Source organism: Tyto alba, unplaced genomic scaffold, assembly GCF_018691265.1.
Source record: "Tyto alba isolate M040663 unplaced genomic scaffold, T.alba_DEE_v4.0 Super-Scaffold_12, whole genome shotgun sequence".
Classification (NCBI taxonomy): Eukaryota; Metazoa; Chordata; class Aves; order Strigiformes; family Tytonidae; genus Tyto; species Tyto alba.
In genome coordinates, this window is record NW_024881274.1 from 5,692,590 (window position 1) to 5,711,341 (window position 18,752).

Below are 18,752 nucleotides of genomic sequence, written 5' to 3' on the forward strand. Positions count from 1 at the left end.
AGAAGCGTTTCCGCGCCGTCTACGATTACAACGCGGCTGACGAAGACGAGGTCTCCTTCCAGGACGGTGACACCATCATCAACGTGCAGCAGATCGACGACGGGTGGATGTACGGCACGGTGGAGCGCACGGGCGACACGGGCATGCTCCCCGCCAACTACGTGGAGGCCATCTGAGCCGCGGGAGGGGACGGGGCACGTGGCTGAGAGCCGAGCCCCCCCACCCCACCCCACACCCCCCCCCAAATATGTGTGTGTGTGTGCGCGCGTCTCTCTGCCCCGGCATCCCTTAGCCCGCGTGCTCTGGCGTCGCCCGCCGGAGCCACGTCCTGACATCTCGGTGACTCCGTGTTTCTGCAGCCGTCTCCGGTTTCTCTTGCCAATTTAGCTTTGTTCTAGCTCTGTCGGGACCGAGGGACTGTCTGCAAGGGATGTTGGGGGGCTCGAGAGACCAAACCGCCGCAGCTTTCCTTCTCCTTCCGTCTCCCTCCTCTCCAGCCCGCCCAGGTACTCTGGGATTTCCTGGCTGGGGGAAGCAGCCAGAATTGCCGGGACCTCAGCAAAGGGGGGAGGAGACCATCTTAGGACCAAATTCCCCCCACTCGGGTGGGGACGGGCGATGTCTGCGTGGGCGAGGTGAGAGACGCTCGCCCCGGGGGCTGCCCTGGGCTGCCGGGAGGGATGGGCTGGCAGCCTCCACCCTGCACGGCTCTGGCTCATCCCGTTGCTTCTCCCAGCTCCTCTGTGGGGTTGTTTCCGTTCAGTCTTCGCTCCCTTCCGTCCTCAAAACAGAAAAACATTCACAATTTAAAATCTTGACCTTTCTTTTTTCTTGGGGTTCAGAGCGGTTGCTCTGGACAGCCCTGGAAGCGGCTCTTTTCGCTTCTGCCTGGGGCTCTGGCTGCTTCATCCCAACCCCTCCGGGGCCGAGCCGGGGCTGGGCTCCTGCAGGGAAAGGAGTAGCTGCAGCGTTGCCTCTCCCGAGGCTGCTGCTCCCGCTCGAGGGCTGGAGCTGGGCTGGGCTCCCCGCTCCTCTGCGCTGGGGGGGGGAGCGCTGCGACACCGAGACCTCACATCCCCCCCCCGCAGCTCCGGTTTTCTCTCTTTGGGCCAGGGTCTGGGGGTCCCCTGGGCCCCACGTGCCGGGGCAGCCTCTTCCTCTTAGCAGTGCTCGCTCCCCAAATTCCCCCAGAATCTTCCCGCTTTTCTCTTGCTGCTGCCGGGCTTAAGGGACCCTCCTGAGCCCTCCACCTGCTGGGTATCTGGTCTGGGGAGCCGGCAGGATCAGCCCCCATCCCTGTGCCTCTCCCGAGCCACGTGTGAAAGATCCTTTCCCTCTGCCACCGTGCCGGACACCGTCCTGGGTGACTGTCCCCTCCGGCAGCTCGGTCTTGAGTGGCAGAGACCGGAGTTTGGCACCCTGAACCACGCTGCGCCTCTCATTGGTCCCCAACGACGGTGGCTTTTGGGGCCACCGCTGACTTGGGATCACGTCATGGACCAAAATCTCAAAGCACGTCCCTGTCCCCGTCTCTTTTGGGCTCCGAAGGTCCTGGAGCTGGGCTGGGGCAGGTATAACTGGAAGCCTGTGCAGGGAGGGTGGGAGTGGGATGCTCTTCCCCCCCCGGGTCACAGGAGCCAAACGTGGGGGCAGTGGTGGTGCCTTCGTGCTGCCCCATGCCCGCTCACAGCCCTGGGGAACCCGGAGGGGACCGTCCCCTGGCTGGGGGGGGGGGGCTTGGGCTGCGCCGCACCGCGGGGCCAGGCTGCTTCCAGGGGGAAGCTGCCGCTTTTGCTATTCCCAAAGGAAAAAGGGGGGGGGAATCTAGGGACCAAAGCAGCCGAGTTGGCTCTGGGGACACGTCCCTGGGGACAGTCTCACGGAGGGGGAGAGGATCCCGCCCGCCTCATGCTCGCAGTCCCCTTTCCCAAAGCGCACAGGGCTGGTTCGGGGACGGTGCTGGGGTTGGGGCGAGCGGGGTCGGGGGGCTGCTGTTCTGGCGGGGAGGGGGGTTCCCAGCAGGACAGAGACCCGCCGGGCGGGCGGGAGCCGGGGCAAGGGGAGCGTTTTGCTCCTGGCTTGTTCCCCAGTTGGCTGCAAGGGGAGCGGGGAGAGTGACGGGGACTCCTGGCACCGTCGTCCCCGCGGGGTGGAAACGGGACCCCCGGGGGCAGCCAGGGTGGGCTTCACGGGATGGGAATCCCGGTTGGTGCTAAAACAAGCGAGCACAAGAGCGGGGGTGGGGGGGGGGGGTGGCTGGGCAGGGGGGAGTCTGCATCTCCCTGCTAATCCTCTTCTTAATCACGTTCTTGTCTGGGAATGGGGGGGGCGAGTATCAATGTGAATAAACCGTTTTTTAATGGACCAAATAACACAGGCGATTACATTTTGGTATAAAGACCTTTTTTTAATGCTACCTTGAAACCATTGTCCTAATTCTCCCCTCCCACGCCCTGCCCCTTCTCCCCTGCCATGGGAAACAAACCTCTTACTGCTTGATTTCTGCCTTTTTCTCTCGACTTATGCACTTTTTTGCCTTTTTTCATAGCTGAAAAGCACCTAAACCTGTATTTAAAATAAATAAATAAATAAAATAGAAAAAAAAAAAAAAAAAGAAAAGAAAAATTAAAAGCTAAATTGCTTCTCATCACATGTAAAATAGACCTTGTCCACCCCAGCTTCCCCAGTTGCGTCTCAGTGCTGAGCTTAGAACGTGTTTTCTTCTGGATCCATCGCTTGATTGGGGTTTGTCCTTGTGTACTCCTTCCCGTCGGGTTGGGCACCCACCAATAAAAAAATGTCATTTGGCCTTTTTAACCGAACCATCGAATGGAACAAACCAACTGATTCTCTTCCCGGTTTACTCGAATTAAAAATAAAAGTATAATTTTTACCTGTCATTGTGCTGGGTTTGATTGTGGTGGCTTTTCTGGCCGTTTTCCTGCTCCCTTTGGTCACGGTGGGGATCTCGGGTCTGGGGGAGGCTGTCAGAGCCGGGGTCCTCATTCTGCCTGGCTCCCCCTGGGAGCGGGAAACGCGGCATCCCTGGGAAGCGGCCTGGGATGCAGCGTGTCCGGCTGATGCGCTGAGGCCACCGGGTACCACGGAACCCCGGGGGGATCAACCTCGGAAATTCAGCCGGGAGCCGCGTTGGAGTGACCCCCCCCCCAGCAGAGGAGGCGCAGGCGATGCCCACCCGCTCGCCGACCGGCCTTGGGGGAGGGTCTTGCTCTCGGAGGCCAAACGCCGGGTGCAGCGGGGGGGCTGGGATCTGCCGCCGTTCAGGTGTGCCCGGGGCTGCTCCCGAGGGAAACGGTCAGCTTTGCTGTGGGCAGCGTGGCAAGGGCACCGGGCACCGGCTTCGTCCGACCTCTCCGCCGACGCAGCGCCGTGACGGCTGGGTCCTCAGGACCGGCCCTTGTGCTGGTGTCGACGGCTTAGCTTGGCCGCTGCAGCCTCTTGAAGGGGGGGATTTTCGGCAACTACGGGTGTTTAGCGGTGGGAAAATGAAACCTCGAAGGTATGTGGATAATGGTGTTATTTGCGTGAACAGCACTAGCTAAAAAAAAAAAAATAAAACAAACAAATAGAAAGGCTCCATGGCTGTTGCTGCTCACTTCAGACTGTGCTGAAGGAGGTGGTGTGACGCTGAAGGCGAAGGCTGCTGCAGAACCGGACTGCAAGGTGAGAGTTCAGCACCGTCCCGACTGATCAACGACGGCCAAAGCTCTTTTTTGCTTCTGTCCCCAGAGGGTGGGCCCTTTCCCAGCTGCAAAAAGCGGGGGGGGGGGGTGCCACATCACCATAAGCACCCCCCATAAACTGGGCAGCGGTTTGGGTAGGAAGAAGCAGGGGCAAAGCAGGCGGGAGCCTTGCTCGCAGGTCTGGGCTGTGCGACAACTCCTCCGCCCGCGCGAGGCCGAAGCCCCGGCCGCCCGCCCGCGTTTTTTCCCTTAATTTTCTCCCTGCCCGCTGGCAAGCGGCTCCGTCAGCTCCGGCATCATCTCTCCATCCTGAGCAGAGCGAGAGCCGTGCCCCGGCGGGGAGGGGGGGGACGCGGGGGCCGAGCCGCGGGGGCTGGCGAGCCAAGCGGCGGCGAAGCCGAGCAGCCCCTTCCCAACGCCGCTGGGGAGCCCGGCAGCCCCCCGCCCCACCGGCCCCTCGCTCACCATGCTGGATATTTTCATCCTGATGTTTTTTGCCATCATCGGCCTGGTGATCCTCTCCTACATCATTTACATGCTCTAGAGCGATGCCGGGGGAGATGCGGCTCAGCATCAGCCTCGCAATCGGAGCATCGTCCAGGTGAGCCGGCTGCCCCTCATCCCACCAGGCTTTAATCCCTGGGAAGAAACGTGGCGGGGGGAGCGGGGGGATAATTCTGGTTTTAATGCTGTTATCTTTGGCTGCTGCTCCCTCTGCCTGGCCGAGGCAGCCGAGCCGATTCCTGCTCAGGGCTGGAAGGAGGACACCAAGGTTTATTTTATAAATCAGGCCGTCTCGCCTGCTGAAACGTGCACCGGCCATTGTGCGGCTGCTGGGTTCTCCCCCCTGGGTTTATCGGCCCCTTCCCACTCGGAAAAGCTGCTCTCTGCCTCTTACAGCGCGGCAGCACGAATCTGTGGCTTTTGTTCCCGAGAGAGAGAGAAATGAAACAGCTTAGGGGAGAAGCAAGAAAAGATGCCGGTTGCATCCTTTGAAAGGAGTCAAAGAGGTGAAGGGGGGGGGGGGTGGGGGGGTGGGATGTCCTGCAGCCTCTGCCCCCTCCCCGTGCGGGGTGAAGGAGGGGGGGCTGCTGCCGTGCCCACCCTTCACGTCTGGGTCTCCCGGCAGCGCTCAAGCCCGGCTCAGCCAAGCCTCTCCTTTCTCTCCCACAGCCCCCTCCCGGTCCGTCGCCCTCGGAGCCTTCTGGAAAAGCTTCGACCCCCCCGCCAGCAACCGGCCGCCCGACGCGCAGCGAGGGGCTCTGGGGGGGGGGGTGGGGGGCAAAGGAGGGAACTGGGGTGGCAGGGAGGGGGCTGCGAGGTGACGGCCCGCTGCCGAGCCGGGGGTTGTGCCCGGTGACGCCCGCGGCGTCCCGGGGGGATGCGAAGGGTCCGGCCCCCCCGCTCCGCGTGGCTTAGCCCCTTGGGGCGCACGCTTCCCAGGTCGGTCGGTCGGGTTTGAATTTAGAAAAGCACTTATATTTTTCACGAAAAACGTCGAAGGGAATGAAATAAAGAGGAGAGGCCCAGGAGAGTGAAGGCGTCTGGTGGTGCTGGCTCTGCCGAACCGCGTCCCTGCGCGTTGGCTGACTGCTGGGCTGGGGCACACGCGGCTCCGGGGGCAAATCCTGCTTCTGTGGAGGGACACGGGGCACCCCCCGAGCCCCGAGATCCCGGCAAACCACACTGAGACACCCCCGTGTCCCCAGCACGGGCAGCTGCTGGGGGGGGGCCCTGGCCCAGGCGCTCGGGGGGTCCGAATCCGGCTCTTCCCCGCTTGGGTTCAGGTTCAGGGAAGCTCCGGGAGGTCTCAGTTAACCTCAACATAGAGAAAGGAACTTTTCGAATATGATGGAAATTTCTGTGAGATGGAAAGAACATTTCAGAGCTTAATTTCTCCCAGCTTGGAGAGGTCTGGGGAGGTATTTGGGGCCTCAGGAGAAGTTTTCCTGTCCTTTTATGAAGCCCTGCATCGATCCCTGCCCTTGCAGTGTCAGTCACATGCAGTGCTCTTTTCAGACTGAAAGTTTCATCCGCCTAGAAGACAAAATTTTCATACGATGCCTGGTCTCTCCCAATAATTTTTTTTTTTTTTTTTTTTAAGCAACAAACACCTGAAATAGATGTAACGGGGACAAGCGCTCATGCCCCCCATCAGTTATCCATGGCACCATCACGCGAGTGGGTGCGAGAGAACCGGCTCCAGCGAGAGTGGGGGCTGTGCAGGCACTGCCGGGGTGCGCGGGAGCCGGCCGAAAAGACTTTCAGAAGATGGTGTTTACAGAAAGAAGAGGGATTTCAGAGTCTGGGAATGCTGGATGCGGTTAGTGTTGCCAGCTGAATACTTGACACTGCAATTTCCTGTTAGTGAAACTCCCGAGAGAGACACAAAGTTGGTGACTTTGGTCCCGAGGGAGTTCTCGGTGAGGCGGCCTCAGGCCGAGCTACCCAGGGCAGCCCCTCACCACTGGGGATGGGGAAAAGCTTCTCCTCGCTCCACCACCAAATATAGTCGAAAATCAGAAGCTTGAAATATTTTGGGAGGAATTTCTTCAAGCATAAGTCATGTTCTCAACAAGCTCCGCTGCGTGAGTCTGTATCTGATATCAACATCTGCAGTGATTAAGAGTGAGTAACGAGGAATGCACGGAATGGAAACTCAGCTGAGTGTGAAACCAGGAACAATAATTTTCTCTTACTCCGAAGGCTCCTCTCCCCTCGGAGGGCCTTGCAAACCCGCCAGCTCTGCGTAACAACCCCTTCCTCCTCCATGCCCCAAACGGCCAGCTCCGCGCCGGGAGGCGAAGGGACGCGGCCCCGCGGGGCGCAAAGGGACTGAAAGCGCCGGGGGGGGGGGGGGGGAGAGGTGTTGGCAAACAGACAAACAGCCGCAGCGGACAGGGGCACGGGCTCTTGGGGCGACGGGGCGCGGCACTCCGCACCCCTCTGCTCTCAGAAGAGCTCTGCTGGCACCGGGGGGGGAGGTGGGAATTTTGCTTCTCATCCTGGGCGGGTTTTTATCGACTCCCCACGGCAGCAGCTCACATTTGGCAGCGGAAGAGAAAGCCCCGTTTTCTCAATATCGAGGTCCCAGCTCCTCTGGCGCACGGTGCTGCCCGGGGGGTCCCCGCCTGGGTGCCACTGGCCCGGCGGTGTTTAACGGCGGGAGCCGATCAGAGGGTGATATCGGAAAAGGAGGCTGCAAGGGCTGGTGCCGTTTTTCCAGTTCAAACGAAACTGGTTCGGAAAGCACCGCTTTGGTGGGCCTGAGCTCTGATCCTTTGGGGAGGAAAGTCCTCCTCTGGTGGAAGCGCTGAACAAAAGCTAGCGGCAAACGCTTGCTGAGCAATTGCGTATGTGAGAAAAAAAAAAAAAAAAAGAGTGGGTAATAATAATAATAATTAATAAGGCCATCAATATCTCACGGTTGGCGGCCGCCTAAGACTCGCGTGCCTGGAGGATCTGCTGCGAGCGCCGGCGGAGCTGACGTTTCAGCTTTGCTGGCTGCTGCCAGTGACTCGAAGAGCTTCCTCTCCCCGTATCACTGCGCTCGCCTAACGGCATCCCTCGTGACGGGCGCTCTTAACCCACCGCCGCTCGGCCGGCGGCGCCGGGGGATGAGGCAGGCCCCGGGGGCAGAGCCAGCGCCGAGGCGGCCTCATGCCCGGAGCGAGGGGACGAGGTGGCTCTCAGGGCCCCACTCCGTTATCCCCGATTCCGGCCGTTGAGATTATTTATCGGTAGGAGAGGGAGGGCCGGCCAGCCAGCTGGGCCGTGGCATCCCGCCTCAGCGGCCTCCCGGCTGCCTTTCCCCGGCCTCGGTAGATCTGTTTTCTCCTCATATTTGAAGGTCGTTAAGGATCTGTTTGGAGGCGTTCTGCTCACTGACGACATGTCAGGGAGTCTTGCGTTTCGCTTCCTTCAGAAATAACATCTGGTTGCGGCACAGCTGTGGCGTTGCAGCGTGCTCTTAAATAAAACCTTCAAAGAGCAAGAAAAAAAGGGATATTGGAAGCAATTGCCTGCAGATACTCCTCTCGGGAAGGCTTCACCTCTGCCATCTACCGGCACGCTGCAAAGAGCCTCTGCAAATTATTATCCACTCCTTGACGTAATCAAATCCTGTCTGTAATTGTATATTCAACAAATGTTGCAAGAATTTTTAACCTGCAAACCGCCGAGCGAATCATCACAGAGCTGTTTGCTGTCAGCTCATTACTGATCAAATCAAGTGGGGGCAGCTGGGGTAAGCGGGCACCAATTCCCTGTTTGCAGCTTTCAGAGCTGAACAGGGGCCCTGCAGCTACAGCCTGGCCCGGGAGGAACACTGAAACATTTGGAAAGTGGTTCAGGTGGAGATGAAGGACACTGAATAGTAGGAAGGAAACAGCCACGTTGTAAACTGCGCACAGTAAAGTAAGTGCTTTTTATTATGCATTCCATACTTGTGTTTTGAAGGCAATAGAGCAGAAAATCAAAACCTTTTATAAGTAGCAAACATTTATATACTTCAGTGAAACAGTGATCTTAGCCTATGTGCGTTTAACGTGTGTCTTCAACTTAGCTACATCCTACGAAGGCAAATACACTTCAACAGTTCAGTTATTACACTAGGTAGGGAGAGGGATTTGAAGTTTCTTCTGCTTTATGGCACGTGTAGTTTGAGGGGAAGAAAATGCCTTGCTTGATCAAAGCAGTGAAATTGCTGTCAGGAATCGCCTCTTTCTGCTGAAGCCGAATGCACAATCGGTGGAGCAGTTGTGTTGCAGAATGTGAGTTAGTGAGAGAGACCCTGGCAAACTGCAAAAATGCGGCTGTGCTTCTCTAATTGTGTCTGTCTGTCGCTCCTCCAATTCCCAAGAGAAAACAAAAGATCTGAACGTTTTTGGTTCTGAACTAAGACAACATTCTTCAATTTGTGTATGCACATCAAACATGAAAACCATGTCATTTTTATTGTGTATGCAAACATACACAGTGGGAAGAGAATGCAGCTCGTGTTCCCAAACCAGAGGCCCCCAGCCTGCTTCCTCAGAGCGTCTTAGCGCAGCCTCCGCGGAGCAAGTCGTGCAGAACTCCGCTGCGACTGCTGAGAGGTCCCCAACGGTTCCATGAGCTCATTCAGCTGCTCTGACATGTATGGCACTAGCTTCTCCTGCTGCCTCTCCACCTCTTACTGGAATGGAAATTTAAGAAGTAATTGGACAGGTCTTTGCAAATGCTTAAAAAAAAAAGAAGAAAAATCCAGCAGGAGTAGAGTAAGAGTCTGTAAAATTCAGAGCATCAAACGGTGTTGCTGTTGCTTCTCATGGTAAGGTACAGGATTTCTTTATGGAAGTTCGCTTGTGCATTTACAAAGTGGAATAAATTCAGAAAGCTGATGTCCTCTTCATCACGATCCCCTAGCAGGGCAAAGAAAACCATTTTAAAATGATCAGAGAAACTAAATTACATCTTCAAAGATAAATCTTATTCCTTCCGTGTTTCCAGCAGAGGCTGAATCAGCAGCCTTCCCTTAGATTTATGAGGCATCAGCTACTGCACCTGATGGCAGGACAGCTGTGAAATAACACAGGAGACTCTCTCCAAAATTCCTTCACCAGCTTGTCCAAAGACGGACAAGAACAATTGTGCGTTAAGACAAAAAATCTGTCCTAACCGAGCAGGCCGTTCATCTTTACAGCTTGCCACCATCATCGCTCTCGAGGTTTTTCTCGAGGCTGACAAGCTGTGGACAGGGAGCGACTGCCGCTGGTTGAGCAGAGCGGGCTGGCTGGCCGCTGCCCAGAGCGCGTGTTTAGACACGGCCCAAGAGGACCTCGGGCCTGAAGCTCTGGTGGGACGTACTTGAAAAGACTCTTGGTTTCACCACCCGTGGCACTAGGAATCTCTTAGGCAAGAGAGACCGGTTCAAAGAAGAGTCTCTCCCAAGTTATGACGCTTGACTGATGGTTTTATGTTATCAGAACGCTCCAGCATCGCCCTGCCTGGTGAGGGAGGGAAGCTCAGGCTGCGACGCCACGCCAGCTGCCTCGATGCCTTGGTCAGCACTAGCTCCTGATCCGAGAGCTCGTCCCGGCTCGCAGACCCGCAGGCTTACCGGACAGCACTGCCTGTACCACGTCCATGATCACGTAAGCGAAGGCGTTCTCCACGCACTGCAGAAAGTTGTTTCTCTCCCCTGGAGTGCTGAAAACTTTGCAGACCTTCTGCATCATTTTTACCACCCAGTCCATGCAGTACAGGTCCTTCTCACAGACCTGACGTACACAGGAAATATTAGAAACGCCTTTTGTGATGAGTACAAAGCTATAAAAGGCAAGATTAAATCTCAGAATTAACTATTGACTCTAATGAATGACTCGATGGGTTGCAGCCATGGCCTGGAAAATTAGGGCCTTTTATGAGGTTGTTCTTGTTGGTGGCATGCTAATGGAGGAACTTGTCCACCTTTTGCTAGTGGTGCTCCTCCTCAAGGACAGGCTTGCTAGCTTGCAGCGACCAGAGGGTGGAAGAGTACCAAGCCTCTTGCTGGACTTACTCCTGGTTTGCAGGAGTAGATGGGGAAACAGCAAATCTGGGGTAAAAGAGGCAAAGGGCCCGAGCCTGCCCTGTTCAGTAGTACTCACCAAGGCCAGGAAGACCACGAGTCTGGCTAACTCGACAGCTCTCCCGTTCACAGCTTTACTGGCCATGAAAGTGAAGCAAATGTTGTTTCCACTCAGAATAAGAAGCCGAGCATTGTTCTCCATGAGCCACTCCCGAGGAACAACTTTGCAATAAAATAGAGAGAATTTTAGTGATCTTTGAACAAAAAGAAAGGAGTGCCACAATAACTATTCTGGGAGACGTGAATTTATGAATTGTTGGCTTTGACAGCTAACCAGAATTTGTGAGGGGATACCCTCTGCAATACAATTGCAGCCGTGAAGTCTCATAAGCAATTCCTACCGGCAGTACAGTTAGAGCCATTCACGATAGCTTCTGTTATATAATCTCGCCCCAAACTAACTTTCAGTGTAGCCATTAACATGGTTCAGTAGAATTCTGGCTTGAACAAACATGATGTTTTCAGCTTACACAGCTTAGACAGTGTTTCCTTAATAATGGCTAGACAAGACTTGAATTTTAAAGGTCTGCGCAGAATCTTAAAATATTTCACCATGAGGAAAGACAGCCTGAATTTGTAAGCAGTGCTGGGTTTTTCTCATCCCCAGCTACTGCCTGGCTTCCAAGTGTAATGACTTTTCCAGTTACACCACAGCTACTGTGAGGAATCCTACAGTGAGTTCCCCAAGGCACCTGCGTGTCTGAAACACACTTATTGCCAGATTTGGAGGACATGAGCGTATAATCCTATGGATTAATGATAAAGGCAAAAACATACCTGACAGCTCATCCACAAGACTGATAACATCATCTGCCGTCCATTCTCTCGCTTCTGTATCATACAGCAGTTTAATTGCATCTGCCAGACCTTTCAGGCTGGTCTCATCTGTTGGTCCTTCTATCATTTTCTGCCAGACCACATGTCCTGAGCAATATATTAATCACAACTGCTATTGAGTGACAATTTTTAATTTTTTTTTTTTCAAAACCAAAGAAGGTGATAAACTGGGCCTTACAGCTGAGTCAGAGGGGAGTTCAGGTAACACAACTCAGTCTCTGACAGAGATGTTTTCCATCTGTCATTTTAGTAGGGACAGGGGTGGTTGCAGCATGAATCAAAGGGCGATTTAAAGAAACCCAGGTCTAATAATTAAGTGAGAAAGCATGTTTTTCTTCAGCGAAACAGATGCTCCTTTGAGGTGCGTTTGAGCTAATTCTACCCTAAGCAGGGGAGAATAGAGGAACAGAGGTGCAATTTCTTCACTTTAATTTTAACTCTTCAATATATATATATAGATGGAGACATATATATATATATATACACACGTATCTCATTTATGTATTTGATGTATGTTAGTAAGATCTGGTTAAGCAGAACAATTTTTTCTAGGCAATACGATTACATTTTATTTGCATAAAGCTTGGTTTTCAGAAATGCTGCATGGAAATCTCATTCTCAGGGAACAAACTTTGAAAATTAACCCCCCAGACTACTCGCCATCAAGGGAGGACACTGGCCCAAAGATGATATACAGCAGGCGAGCTTGATTAACAATGGGCCATGGCTTTAAAATACGAGTCAACCAAAATGCAGAATCACTTTGATGAATCCAGTGGTTCAACAAGACGCTACGACAGTATAACCTTATCCGCAGCTCTAGCTTTCGGGCACTTCCTGGGGTAAAAGAATGTAGATATTAAAAATCCATTAAGCCTTACGCAATACAGATGATCACTTTTTTTTTTTTTTTTTTTAATAGGAAGAGAAAGAAGGATTTTCTTAAAGCTGCCCAAGAACATCTAGGGGCATTCAATGAAATTCTCAGCTGTTACTTCCCGAGTCTGACTCTTTTGGGTATATTGCATAAATTCAGGCCATAGAATCTGTTGTTGCACCCTCTGGTACCTTTCTGCAGCAACTCATGCATGTCTCCAAGAGCTCTCTGCTATGATTTTTGCTTTCTGTTTTTTGGCACCAGTGAGTGGAAATAGGAGGAAGTGTGCATGTGGCTGTGTATAGTGTTCCACAGAAATACTTGGTTCCGTGCTGGGTAACATGAGAATTTCTTGAGAGGCATGTACCACGTCAGTGTTGTGTTTTAGAAATATTAAACCTAGCTTTTTACTTCATCACTTTATTTTTGTGTTGGTTCCTTTCCCCTTGATTTCACTGGTATTGGTGTACAGTAGGAAAGCCTCAAGTCCGTGTTACTGCTTGCATATGTACATAACTTAGACATTGGCTTGATAATGGAATGATTTTAAAAAAGCTAAACGCCTCTCAAGACAACTCTCTTCACTATGGGGTATGTGTCAAAGACAAAAGCACTTATCTTTGCTTTTGATGAATTAAAAATAGCTGTATTTACCTATAGGAAGGCCAAGTATTTGCTTTAGAACACCCACTTTCTGCGTAAAATTGGAGCTAACAGAATATACACAAGAGTCAGGAAAGGATTGGTGCTACAAGGTTTAGCTGAGCTAAAACATTCCCAATGCTGTTTGCAGTAATCAAGATAATTTTCTGACTTTTCCACGAGAGCACATTTTGATTTTGAAGGACTTTTGTCTGCTTTGGTGATTACCTGGTTTGCTGCTGACAACTGTCTGTACTTTACGGGGTAAATTGCTCAGCTCACAGAGGAAGTTAAAAACCCGGTGACACTCTAGTTCATCCCAGCCTGCTGTTAGGATCTGAAGATTACAAAAGAAATGGGGTAAAAATGAATAGATTGAGCCATAGATTTAGATCACAGTGCCATTTCTCATATTAAACAAACGCAATCTGTCCTGCCATTTCTCCGAACAGAGAGGGAAGGTGTCACACCTGGAGTGCAGTGCCTGCACAGCATCTCCCTGATGAGTGGAGGGAAACCATTATCTGCTGCAGAGGTGCTGTACGTTATGGCAGAGGTTCTACTAAAGCTTAATGCAGCCCACAATCAAAACCTACTAATTGTGTTCCATATTCAGGGCCAAGATCTTATTTTTGAACCTTATGTGGAAAAGTACACAAAGGTATTTGCTACAAAGGCAAATGTCCCAGCACAAATAATTATCTGTAACTCCTAACCACAGAATGATAATCACATTTTTTTGTATTATCAAATACTTTAATGTTACATATGTATGCAACACCTGTACGCACAGGTTTCTAGGACTTAAATACATCTAAACTGTGCTCAAAATGTCTGTTCTTCAAAGAGAGAATTTGTTTATTTTTTTTTAAACAAAGTTACTCTCCAGTACAGCCTCCATGATGGCAATTCTAAAACTTCACAATCAAACATCTCAAAGTAGTGTTTGTTAAAAAGGTCCTACCCATAGTGTTTTACTGCATAGTTGCAATCACAGTAGTCATTACAGTAAAGAAGCTGTGGATTGCTGAACTAAGTAATTTGACACTGATTTTTTTTTTTTTTAATTAAGATACCGCAAGCTAACAAAAATATTCTGGCGTACAACGTGTAGAGCCATTTACTCTTAAACTAAACCATCTCTGCCCTTGATTTGTGAATCTGAAGCTGTGTAATAAAATGCTCCCTTCTCTCATGTCTTCTTGGACAATAAATCGCTAATCAAAATCCAGACTGGATAGTAGTGAAATCCAGACCAACAAATTCTCAAGAGTCAAATCAGCAACTTTAACAGCTAGAAAGGAAGTTCAGAGAACTGTGTGAATACTTTCCCCTCTACACCCCAAGGCTCAAAAGCATATTATACTTGTATAATATCTTGCAAAAACCCCACAGATTAATTTAGAAAACTACCTTAATTTTCTATTTGTGATACTTGCCTTCTCTCCATAAAGATACTGTACCTGTAAAAATACCCCATAGCACTGTAATCCTAAACAATGCAAAGGACTCGGACAACCATTAAGTTTAAAACAGGAAACCTGCAAGTGCAAAACACTAGTAATTTATCTTATCTGACCATAAACTAATTCCTTTTGTTGAAAATTCTCTGTACTACTGGTGTACATCAATACTGATTAGAGAAGTTCAGAAGGATTCTCTTCCCTTATTATATAAGGAAACAAGTTATAGTACTTATCTTTGTTATAGTTTAGCATTAAGTTCAAAACTCTGGTCGAATGGGTGTGCAAAAGGTCTCTAGGAGGAGCAACCCTGTTTTCAGACAAGTAAAATTTCTGTGAAGAGCTGTGCTCTTCCACTGCAAAATTTCTAGTAGTCCACAAACTGAAGAAAAGTTGAAAACCGCTGACCTTGGAATATGAAACCTCAGTAGAACAGCCTTGTGTTCAATATGCTGGCTTAGGCTTTTCTATTGTTATTGAAATGAGACTGATTGGAAACCAATAAATTCATCACACAGTAGTAATAAACTTCAGCAAAGGGACAGTAAAAGGCATAATTCAACGAGTAATTGCCTTCTAGAAACAGTATTGTAAGTGCAAGGGACAATTCCAAACACTAGTGAAAGGAATGTGAACTTACTTCTGAAAGAATCTTGTGTATATACTTGAGCCTATCTTTTGTAGGCAATAGAAGTGTGCATCTTTTAAACAACAATCCTGTGAACGAAATTAATACATACACGACTGTGAGCATACATACATGGCACATACATTACTGAGTTAGCTTAACATCCACATCACATGTGTGTGCACACACTCGTGAGAAAAAGCTGCTGCTGCAAGGTGGAAAGAGCAGCACAGAAGAGTAACCTGTGCTTTGGGAAGGGGTGTACGCTTTTGTAGCGGGGTCATCTTGTACTGAAGAAATGTTGTCAGGGAGTATGTAGGCTTCCTATGCCAGGAGTTGTTTATTGTGTTGTTTTAAAGTCCCTGTTAGTCACAGTTGGAGCCCTGTTAAAACTACTACATTGGTTTTAGAATTACAGCTGTTAAAAATATTGGAAATAAATGTTACTTGTTGCACCCCTTCTAACAATACCCTGAGGAACGCTGGTTTTCCCCTTACGTCATGGAAAGCTGAGATTCCAAAATTTTTTCAAGATAGCCACATGCTCTAAAAAGAAAATATTCTAAGCTATGTTAATGTAAAACATAGCTAAGAGGTAAAATTATTTTCCTATACAGGACTGAAATGGTATGTGTTTAGGATGTCAAAGTCTGGAGTTCATTATAGTGTGGAACAGCTGTTTGTTAAGCAGCTTTTTTTTTTTTTTTTCTCTACACTACTGATAGAAATGGGTTAACAGCTTGCTCTTCAAAAACTTTTACCTGAACAAAATATATATCTTGTTTGTTAATTAATCAAGAAATCCCTAGAAAAGCGCATGCTTTTCTAGGGGTAAAAAAAAAAAAAAGGGAAACTTTTTTTCCAAATTGTCAGTCTCCCAAAAAATACATAACTTCTCCAATGTCAAAAAGTACTTCATGCATTTACTGTGGTTCCAAATTGACTCTTTCCTTATTTAGAAGTGTGTTAGCATTCCTACATGACAGACATAATTTATTCATTAGCCTAGGACATGGGCCAAAGCTCAGTCAAGTCAATTTTCTATTGACTAGATGAGACTTTGGAGAGAATTCCCTGAAGGATAGTTGAAACTGTTCAGACAACGTAGCTGCAAAGTAGAACACAGCCATCAGTGTGGGGAAAAAACTCTGTTGAGTCAAAAGGGTTGAGTAAAATGTACTGCTCCTGGTTTTGTACGGCAAAACCTCCCCTGTGCAGAAGGACAGTGCCACAGTCATTTATCACTCAAGCCCATTTTAAACAGTGACTGCAATTCTGACCCCATTACAAGTTCTGGAAGATTTTGCCATGGACTTGAGCGGAGCCAGACCCCTCTGAATTTAAGTGAGATTTACCTAATATGTAGACCCTGTTCAGGCACTCTGAACAGGAATTAATTTTTCCCGTTGAGCCCAGTCTTTACTGCTGTAAAGTAAATATTGATTTTGCAACTGACCTCTTAACAAAAACGTTCTCTTGAGCTTTCCACCGATGACACAGATATTGCCAATGATCTTAACATTTTGAATATGTCATGGGCTTACTGCTAGTGGCCTACCGTAGTGATGAGCTCACACCTACATTTAACTAACAAGTTGCCACTTTGTATGTGGTTACTACAAAGCCCAAACTAAGTTTGATTTTTTTTTTTTAATTTTGTTTTTAAGAATTGTAAAGTTGCAGTCTTAATTTTAAAAATAAAACACTAAGATTGCTTTAAGATTCCTCAAAACCTGCATGGATTGCTTACAATAGGAGGTCTTCGGTCTAAATGACTTCAACAGCATTCTTTACCTTGTGTTTGCCTTTATTTAATGACTTAAGTTCAAACCATATTTATAATTCTGCATCTAACCACAGCATTGTTTTACTTCTCTGCCAAATCAACAATGTTTTTTTTTTTATCAGATAGGTAACAGTAAATAGATATGGGTCAAATTATGTTTTAAATTCATGTGCTTCTCTGATAGAACGCTTTAGAATGAATTAGAATCAATGTGTCTTAAAAATTAGCAGAAAAGTTAAAAAGCAAACAATTTTGAATTTGAGGCAGTACACTGCTCCTCATTACCACTGAACCCATGATATTTGGATCCAGATTTCTATCATGCTATGCCAGAAGAGGTCTGAGCAGCTGAAAGAAAGAACAAGTGAATCTTTTCACCCAGAAAGGGTTTGCTTTGCACACAGTATACCATGACAGCAAAAGTGCAGACACTTTCACATTGCCCTTAAGCTAAGAGTGAGAGGAAAATGTGTTCTTCGTGCCCATTTCAGTCTTTCAACTCTGATACGAAGCCGCCAAGAAGAATGCGAGTCACTGACAACTGTGACAACATTCTTGTGACGAGCACACTTCTTTTCTAAGAAGTGGAATGTGATCTGCAATACATCTCGAACAGTCTTTCTGATGGCAACTGTTGCTGGTCACTTTAGGATTAGGCTGGGTTTAGGCACTGCGACTGCATTTCCCAGACTGAGGAATGCGAGCTCCTCCAAAGGGATACATGAAGGCAGCCTGAGCAGCCAAATTCCTTCAGCCAGTGTGGGGCCTGGGAGTCGTGGTTTCTGCTGCAGTTTCCAGTGGCGGTGTCCAAACTAACTAAATTTGGAAACACCTATTACTGAGAACTGATCCTCTGCCCAACCCTTGCTTGCCATTTAATAGGAAAAAATAAACATAGAGGAGGCAGAACGTACATTATTTTTTCCATAACTATGAGGTTTTGGAATCATTTCAGGTAATTCCTCCCACCTCCCCCCACTAGTTAATGCTATTTGAACGGGCTCTTTGGCATGGGGAGGAACTTTTAGAGGGAGCTGCACAAATGATTCGGGCCATATCCTCAGCATTTCAGCAATCAATGCATATAACAGAAGAAACCTTTTAACTGAGCTTGGTTCTCCTCTAATTGTTACCATTTGCATTAAAGGATCACCTAGAGATTTGTAGTGCTCTAAAATATAGGATCCTTCTCTCTTGCCAGGTAGCTCAAGGTTATGAAAGTCTTGCAATAAGAGCCTTCGGTTTCCTGATGAGGTTGAGATGTAATTAATAAGGTGGTTGCTGATGGTTTTCGACACCATGCTCAGCATGCTGATATCCTTCACTGAAAAAGCAAAACCCAGTATACTTGTAAATCTTTACTGCAAGAAAAATGATGATCACTAGTCAATAACTTTATCTCACTTCAAAAATAGGCCAAGAAATAAGATTTACAAATAAACCAAAATTTAATTACTGTTTATCTCCTTTGCCAACCGACTGTAGTAATTAGAAATGGATAGATGTAAGGAATATTTTTCACATATAATAGGCAAAAAGCACTTCAAATAGTTTGTAATTATCATTTAAATTTTGGTCATCTGGTTCTTCATACATAAAAGCTGAAAATTCAGAGAATGAGTCACATAAAATGACTTCAACTAGATAAAAGCTACGACATTTTAAATAATAATGGCTTTTTCTAAATGGAAAACTTTTGTGGTAATTTTCAGATATTGGAAGTAATACCTTTCTTATCAGATTCTCACCTGAAAGATAATTCAATACCATTTGAAAGATCTCTAATGGAAGCGTTTGAAAATAGCCAAGTGTTGACAGAGATTGGGAGTCTTTGTCCAAGATGCTGCAGTGCTGTCTGGAGCGACGGTTACTGCGTCTGTATTTTTGGTTAGGAATCAAGGTGTAGCTGGTCCCTGCAGTGGATGTCATTGTTCTGTTAGTCCCATAAATTCAACCTGGAGAGAAAATATGAATGTTCTATTTTCAGAGGAGGAGAATACTATACCCAAAACTAAGCTAAGAGGACATTACTGCATTGTAGTTACAGCGATGGAGTATGAAAATCCTGACATATGCATAGGACAAATTTTTGTTTGAATTTAGTGCAATGGCATGCAATTTATTAAATTATTTTCTAAATCTATGTCTCAGAGAATTGACTATTCAGCTGATCTTAGAGAAAGAGAAGATAAAAGCACTGGGGCA

The 18,752-nt window shown here is 48.5% G+C and overlaps 2 protein-coding genes and 1 long non-coding RNA gene across 3 annotated transcripts in view; 2 read left to right on the forward strand and 1 right to left on the reverse strand.

Moving 5' to 3' along the window:
- Positions 1-2,900, forward strand: part of LASP1 (LIM and SH3 protein 1) — a 34,193-nt gene extending 31,293 nt beyond the window's left edge. The window contains exon 7 of the mRNA XM_042787464.1: positions 3-2,900. Coding sequence (XP_042643398.1) covers positions 3-176 — 174 coding nt within the window. The 3' untranslated portion in view covers positions 177-2,900. The remainder of the gene's footprint in view (positions 1-2) is intronic.
- Positions 2,901-3,539: 639 nt separating this feature from the next.
- LOC122152855 lies at positions 3,540-5,238 on the forward strand. Its single transcript, XR_006164830.1, has 2 exons — positions 3,540-4,305; positions 4,878-5,238. It is a non-coding gene; the product is annotated as an uncharacterized LOC122152855 (long non-coding RNA).
- A 1,514-nt stretch (positions 5,239-6,752) lies between these two features.
- On the reverse strand, positions 6,753-18,476 carry FBXO47 (F-box protein 47). Its single transcript, XM_009976546.3, has 10 exons — positions 18,296-18,476; positions 17,701-17,871; positions 14,774-14,850; positions 14,134-14,211; positions 12,899-13,007; positions 11,812-11,988; positions 11,092-11,238; positions 10,334-10,476; positions 9,805-9,964; positions 6,753-9,106 (listed from the first exon to the last, which is right to left on the reverse strand). The coding sequence occupies exons 1-10, from the start codon at positions 18,474-18,476 to the stop codon at positions 8,988-8,990; spliced, it is 1,362 nt and encodes a 453-aa protein (XP_009974848.3). The 3' UTR covers positions 6,753-8,987.
- Between the last annotated feature and the right edge of the window lie 276 nt (positions 18,477-18,752).

Bases quoted from the DNA above. Each gene is read 5' to 3' on its own strand.
- FBXO47 (XM_009976546.3), bottom strand. From the start codon at position 18,476: ATGACATCCACTGCAGGGACCAGCTACACCTTGATTCCTAACCAAAAA. The intron at 11,239-11,811 runs GCGAGTAGTCTG...TATATTGCTCAG, and splicing joins GCCAGTGTCCTCCCTTGATG to GACATGTGGTCTGGCAGAAA. The intron at 9,965-10,333 runs GTGAGTACTACT...TGTGTACGTCAG, and splicing joins TCGTGGTCTTCCTGGCCTTG to GTCTGTGAGAAGGACCTGTA.